General features: G+C 40.9%; 1 protein-coding gene across 6 annotated transcripts in view; it reads left to right on the top strand.

Moving 5' to 3' along the window:
- The window catches only part of DUS2 (dihydrouridine synthase 2), a 67,911-nt gene that overhangs the window by 33,311 nt on the left and 27,389 nt on the right, over window positions 1-7,211 (top strand). For all 6 annotated transcript variants that reach the window (XR_002101214.1, XM_019535687.1, XM_019535689.1 and 3 more), the window contains 2 exons: window positions 764-824; window positions 6,386-6,433. Coding sequence is in view for 5 of the 6 variants with exons in the window: in XM_019535687.1 (XP_019391232.1) it covers window positions 764-824; window positions 6,386-6,433 (109 nt within the window). In the remaining variant the exon portion in view is untranslated. The remainder of the gene's footprint in view (window positions 1-763; window positions 825-6,385; window positions 6,434-7,211) is intronic.

The raw sequence follows: 7,211 nt of genomic DNA, 5'->3' as shown, positions 1-7,211 counted from the left end.
GGCCCCCCTTGGAGTCACCAGGAACAATGGCCACAAGCTGAGGGAGGATAGGTTTAGGTTAGATATTAGGAAGAACTACTTCACTGTAAGGGTAGCCAGAGCCTGGAATAGGCTTCCCAGAGAGGTGGTGCTCTCACCTTCCCTGGAAACCTTAAAGAGGAGACTGGACAGGCACCTGGCTGGGGTCTTATGACCCTTCCCACCTCCAGTGCTCCTTCCTGCCCATGGCAGGGAATTGGACTAGATGATCTGTCCAGGTCCTTTTCGACTCATTGATTCTATTATTCTATGATCCTTAATGATTTTAAAGCATTCAACCAGATAGAGTATGAACATAAAGAGAGAAATTTATCTCTTACATTTTCTATTCTAATAGAAGATTGTCAAATAGAGTTTTGCCTCCGGCAATACCAGTGAATATAACTTGATCCCACACAGGGTTTATTCTCAAAAATCAAGTTCCTAATCAAGTTTTTTTGGCCCTTAAACTTAAGGAAGATGAGCTTTTGGAGCTTTCCATGAAGCAAATTCAGTTCTTAGGTAGATTTTGAAGTGGCTATGCACCGCACTGTTTTATCTTGCCCATAATTAAAATCAGCGAGAAGTTAAAAGATTGAGGGGCTCAGCTAAAGTGTCCAAACTTAAAATACTTATCTAATTTCCTTGAGGATGGATAACTCACCTGAATATGCTCTGGTCAGATGCTGTTTCTTGGTTTTAGTCTAGAATATATTTGGAGGTTTTGTCGTTATTTTCTTCTTAGAGAGAATGATGTTGCCTGCATTGATGTCAACATGGGCTGCCCAAAAGAATATTCTACTAAGGTAAGTGATTTCAAACCCTTTAAATATTTTTTTTCACAGCAACTCATGTTCTAGCTTTCTGATTATATGAAATTCTTATATTTGTTTTTACTTGCTGGGAATGTTACAAGTGTTTGTTATTTATGTTCCCAGTGAGTCATTTGGTACTTCACTGCAACTCTGAAAAGAGGAAGCAGTCATTTCATGTTCTTATTTTTGAATTGTGAACTGTGTCTGTTGTCTGGCTTGTTAGAAGCATCAACCAAATACTTTATTGTTGCTCCCTGTAGTGTAAACAGCTAGCTAGTATTCAGAGCCTTGTAGGAGGAGAAATTGATGACTCAGGGTGTTTTTTGAGGGCAGTCATGTTTGTACACAAAGTTCTGTTTCCCTTAACACAGCAGGAACAAACAGTGGGGGTTGCTCTCAGCCCTAAGGTTCTGTTCAGCCACCAGTCTCTCTTGGCTTCCTTTTAAGGTGATACTAAAGTACTCTACTCAACATCTCCTGCCTTTTCCAGTTGCTTTCCTTCTAGCTTGTTCTTGCCCCATACAAACACACACAAAGCTGAACTCTAATCCTTATTCGCTTTCCACTATAATTAAACAAAGGGACCTGCATTTTCTTTCTTATTTCGGTTGAATGAACTGCAGATAGTACCCCCTCTAGTTTAACATAGATTGAGAGGTTCCAGCTAGCCTACATAGTAGGGCCATATGTCCGCCCAAGTGCTTTATCAATATAGGAATACCAGTGTTCTGTACCAGAAAAGCTGTGCTATGTATTGATATAATAAAAGCACTCTTAACCATGAGCAAAACAGTCTCCGCTTGACAACAGTGCAGCTTTGCATGTAAAAATCTGTACTAGCAGCTTCTGCCAGCACAACTATGTTAATCAAGAATCTTGCCTCTTTGTACATGTGAATGTGTTGTGCACGCAGGGTGTACAGTGTGAATTAAAAACAAGCTGGAATTTTATTAGGGGATAAGGCACAATGCCACATCTATTGGAACATAAAACATGCAATATAGAATAAAGAACAGTAAGGTTATTTGCTTCACTTGTTCCCATGCATACTTATTCATTCATTCATTCATTCATTCACACACATACAGAAGTTAGACTATCTTGCAAAGGTTACAGTGTTACCAAGTTTCAAAGTTGCTCAAGGTCAGTCTGGTGGCCAGCCAGGCTGAACAAGAGAGTTGGAGTCAGGTGTTGTTGGACGCGCTGAAAACTTCTTGTACGTGGAAGAGACCCAAAGTCTTGTCTTTGTGTTCATTCTTTATAGTAATAGCTGTTCATACAAACTTATGCATTCCGCTGAGTCAGATACGAAGGCCATCTTCTTTGTCCTTTTGGCAGGCTGGGATTGGTAGGTCACGATCTTTTGGCTTTGTGGTCTGCAATCTTCAGGGACCATCACTTGCAGTCTTAAGCCATCAGGATGGAGCATGATTTAATGTTTGGTAATCCTTCACTGCTGACTCGACATCCACTGCATCCCTTAACCATTAAACCACAGAAGGCTATTTTCACCTGCTGCAAGAAGCATTGCTGTCACATACATTCATCATTCACTCTTTCGTTACCTCCTTCCACATAAACCAGAACATATCCACATATACCAGACATACCGCAAACCCTTACACAAGCATTTTCCTTATACTAAATTTAAGTTCTAAAGTCATGAGTCAAATATGTCGAAAATCATGAGACCAATATGTCAAATGCATTTATGGTAAGCAATAAGAAATTTAAAATAGATGGTTAATTCCAAGCACTAATAATGACTTGTCGCAGGGCACTAAGGTGCCTGCTACTCTGTGAGCAGAAACTGTCTAGGAGAGAGCCCAAAGAACCAGACAGAAGCCCACAGGTGCAGGTTATTATGGCAACAGGCTAATGAGGAAATTAGCCTGCACCTGGTCAGCTGACCAGAAGAGGCAGGGCCCTGGGCATATATAAACCCCAAGGATGGGACTAGAGGTTTAGTTCTCTGGCAGCAGCTAAGGGGAAGGAGCCTTCAGGAAAGAATTGTCCAGGGACTGCCTGATATGGGTTAATGGGGCTCCAGGAGCTCAACAGGTACCCTAGCCTACAAAGCACTTAGTGCTAGGGAAAGTTTGATCTTTTAAAGGAACAGAGCACACCCTGAACTGCTTATATTATGTTATAGCCCAGGGGCTTATGTTTAAGTTGCTGTTTATGAATACCAGTGGATTGGGCTGAGGCTACTGGGGAAGGAGGAGGCCTCATTGGGGACCCACTACGGTGTGGGGACCCTAACTCCAGAGAAGACACAGCTATAAAGGGGTGAGCAGAGCCCAGCGCCAGTGTGGGGCACAGAGATGGGGTGAGCAGAGCCCCAAGAGAGACAACTTTTAAATGCAAGGCTTGTGGCGGTTTTGGAGCCATACATCTAGCTCATAAGGCTGAGGGTGTCCCATGAGAAATCCATTTTGAGCGCGATCCAAGAACCCATGTGGTTCATCAGGGTCCAGCAGGACCATGTCCAGACAAAAAAGAACAAGGGCAGCCTCCCTATATTAATACCAGCAAGACGTGGTGGGTGAGAAAGAGGATGCCCGTTGGGCAGGATTGGCACAGTCAACGAGCCCTAGGGGTATCATGGCCATCCCTGGGGACCCCATCCCATGACATAACTGATCAACTTATAGTAAAAAGTAAATCATAACTTTATTTTAATGGTTAAATCTTTTCCTTATATAAAAAGAGAAATAACAAAATTAACAGTCAAAGCAATTATAGTCAATAACAAGATAAGCAATCAAAGCAATTATAGTCACTGCAATACTACAAATGGTGCAGCTGTGCTGGCATCTATAAGGAAAAGCTGTCCAGAGGATCACAAACAAAACACAGAAGTTTTTCTACAGGAACCTGTAGAATGGCTGATGTTGGGAAGGACAGAGGCACCAGTTGCCAAGCTGGGGTTGCTCAGGGTGGGCCGCCTGTGTGCTCGGCAGTGAACCTGGAAGTGGACTGGAAGTGCTTCTGGCCCTCTTTTGGGTCTGCCAAGCACTCTGGGGAGCCCCCCATGATGCTCCATGCGCCCCAGCATCACAGTATTCACAAGCTGCCTGCTACCTAGAGGTATGTAGGCACAGCTTTAAAAGTTTTATGTCTGAATTGCTGAATCTCTCTGAATCAGAACCCTCCAAATTGATTTCATTCGGAGAGATTAAAGGGTCCTCTGATTTGATTCGGATTCAGAGATTCGGCTACCAAATCGGGCTGAATCTCCACCAAATCGAATCAGAAGCCGAAGCTTCGCACAGCCCTAATTAACACTAAAGTAGTTCTAAATCTTTTAAAGTTACAATACATTAAATTAATCAGACTATAGCTTTTAACATTACTAAGCCACTTGAGGTATAACTAGAACTTTTAACATACCATATTGTTTAATTTTCATGTCAGGTATACATGCAGAAGACAATGTAGAAATGTTGCAGTGGTTGTCATAGCGAGAGAGCTTTGGTTCACTCTGCATGACTCATGACTTCATTCTGGAGAGCTTGGTTACACGCTTAAGATGGCCCTGCTGTCTTTGTTATCAGCATATTTAATCGGTTTCCTGTAGGATGCATCTTTCAGGATTTACCACATACAGAATGAAAAGACGAAACATCTCCATAGATAATTAAAAGTCATCATTCTGTATCCTTTGTTTTGGGTTCTCTTGCATTTTGTTAAGTCTGGACCCCACCCTGTTTATTGGTGTTTGTTTAAATATAGCCACATTAACAAACCCCTTAGCTATATAAATGGAAGGGTTTCATTATAACCACAGCTTGTGCTGCTGCTTCGCCAGGCTAGTTCAGTAGTAGCCTAAGATAGCTCTTCCAGACATTTCAGATTAAAATGAAGCATTTATTAAAATGAAGCATTCATTAAAAGCATTAGAAGCATTTTGCAGTGTTAGGTAAATGTACAGTTTCTTCGGAAATTTAATTTAGGTGGCCTGTGAATAGACTTAGCTGTTTGAAATCAGACTTTTTAGTATTCCAGTACTGGTTTAAAAGCTTTGCCAATAAACACCAAGGCTCTCATTGCCAAACATGTCTTTTATAGTGTGTATTGCCTTGACACTGAACAGATGCAAGTTTTCAGTATAGCTTGGGCTTTTTTCAGTTTTTCAGCCAGCAAGAGTAAGATGTTTGTGTCTAAATGGACTGTTGTTTTCCGGGGATAGAAACCCTTCCATTAGTGAAACTGATGGAACAGTTTGAAACTCCATTTGAAGAGGAAGGGAAGGAGGGGGACTTATTTTAGGTCACTTGACTTTAATAAGATGGAAGGAAGACAGACTTGTATAATATGTCAGTTGTATAGTAGATTAATCAAAGATCCTTAGTAACCTTATTTAGGGAGGGTTAAAGGTGAGTTAGACACGCTTTCTTAGGGCTTAGATACTCTTTCTCAGGGCTTAGATTCAAACGTTTGTCTAACTGTCCCAGGAACATAGTTGGTCAAAAATCCTTGCTTCTTGCATAATTGTTTGACCTTCACAGCCCCAAAATCACTCTTACAGTACCTTTTAAAGATGAGTAACAATATTCCTTCACAAAGTTTGTGTTCTTTGTGAAGTTTGGTTATTTAGAACTTAAGAAATGTAGGAGTAGCTTTGAATTTTGTTATCTTTACTTCGATGGTCCACTTAGTCCTGTATCCTGGCTCTGGCTCCTGTCTTTGGGCTGCTGAGGATCTGAGAGTCGAGCCTGGCAAGGAGCTTGGGAGCCCATTAGCTGAGGCCCATTCCCAGTCCTTTATTTCTAATGATAACAGGGAAGCCAGCAAGAAAGTTTCTGATAAATGTTGTTGTTATGGACATTTTTCCCAAGGAATATTTCTAATAGTGCAACATTCTGCTAGAAAATTTCTAAAAGTCTCTAATCTTACACAGGCTGCTCATTTAAACAGCAGTGTGTCCATATAGAGTGGATGATGGGGGGGGAAGCAAGTTATAAGAGAAAACATTGTATATGAAAAATATTAGTAGTTTTGTGATGTCATTTCATTTGTATTTCTTTCCTTATGTTTCACACAGTAGCAGGACTATTGGTTTGTAGGACCTATAAAACCCTTTATTGAATGTTAGGGACTCTATCTACATGTCTGTCATTGACATAATCAGCAGAGGCAGATTGGCTACAGAAGCTAGATGTGGGGGATTTGTTTGTTTCAGGGTTTTTTTGGGGGGAGGGGTTAAGGTTTCTTTAAACTTCTGGCTGCTCTTCAAAGAAATCAAGGTGGAAAAAGCTAGGTATTTGATGCTTGAAGTTGCTACTTCATTAGCTTCATGGAATTTTAGGCACAGCTCAGCTGAACAAGAGTTCAGCTATACACTTTCACTGAATACGTATCCAATTTGGATTCTTTTCTAAATGGAAATCCTTCAAAAACTTTGGAAATATTTTTCTTATATGGGAGGCTCCAATTTTTACTGCAGTTTGCCATTAGACAAAATAAATCTCATAAGATAAATGTGTCAAGCTGAATGTTTTCAGTATGTAAAGTGAATAACATGAATATCTTTTCATTCACTTCCCTAGGGAGGTATGGGAGCAGCACTGCTTTCTGATCCTGACAAAATTGAGTCTGTAAGTATCCAGTTTGGCAGTTTTAAAATTCCATGGAAAACATGTTGTTTATGTGTACAGCGATTCCTTTGATACTGGGGTTATTGAAGTTAGGGAAGGTTGTGTGGAAGGCAAATTTGAAACAATAAGGCATGGAATATGTTTTGCACCTTCAAATGAAAGGTCTACACACCAGTTATACTGTTTTTCCTGCACGACTGCAAGGTCTGTTATATTGTTGCTTGCTTCCTTTTCAGTTTTTAAAGTGTCACCATTTCAGGCTACAGTTGGCAGCATTTTTTGGTTGCTGCTAACCCCTATTTGCTGGTCAGAGACCTGATTGAGCTCTTTTGGCTGGGCACTTGTAAGTCTTCTGTATTTAGGCCCTCACAACAGGGTTTTGCACTTTTAAGCTTCTCAAGGCTGAGCAAACCCCAAGTATTGTATCTGGAGTATTTAGTACACTCTTCTGTTTTATACCCCCTGTGAAAAACTGAGGTCCTATATAGATCCTTACTATTGGTGCTCTTAGATGAAAGCTGAATCAACCAGACTTTCCATTAGTTTAGCACACCCTTTTTTGACTTACAGTTCACCTCATCAGGGACACCTGATAATTATAGCACATAACTTCAGAAGTTTTTCAAATTTCCCAGACAAATTGCTCTTCAGATTTCATAGATTTCATAGACATTAGGGCTGGAAGGGACCTCAGGAGATCATCGAGTCCAGCCCCCTGCCCAAAGGGCAGGAAGTCAGCTGGGGTCATAGGATCCCAGCAAGATAAGCATCCAATTTA

The sequence above is a fragment of the Crocodylus porosus genome, unplaced genomic scaffold, assembly GCF_001723895.1.
Source record: "Crocodylus porosus isolate Cpor-Errol unplaced genomic scaffold, CroPor_comp1, whole genome shotgun sequence".
NCBI classification, from domain to species: domain Eukaryota; kingdom Metazoa; phylum Chordata; order Crocodylia; family Crocodylidae; genus Crocodylus; species Crocodylus porosus.
The sequence above is the reverse complement of the archived record's forward strand: the minus strand, read 5'-3'. Positions and strand labels throughout refer to the sequence as shown.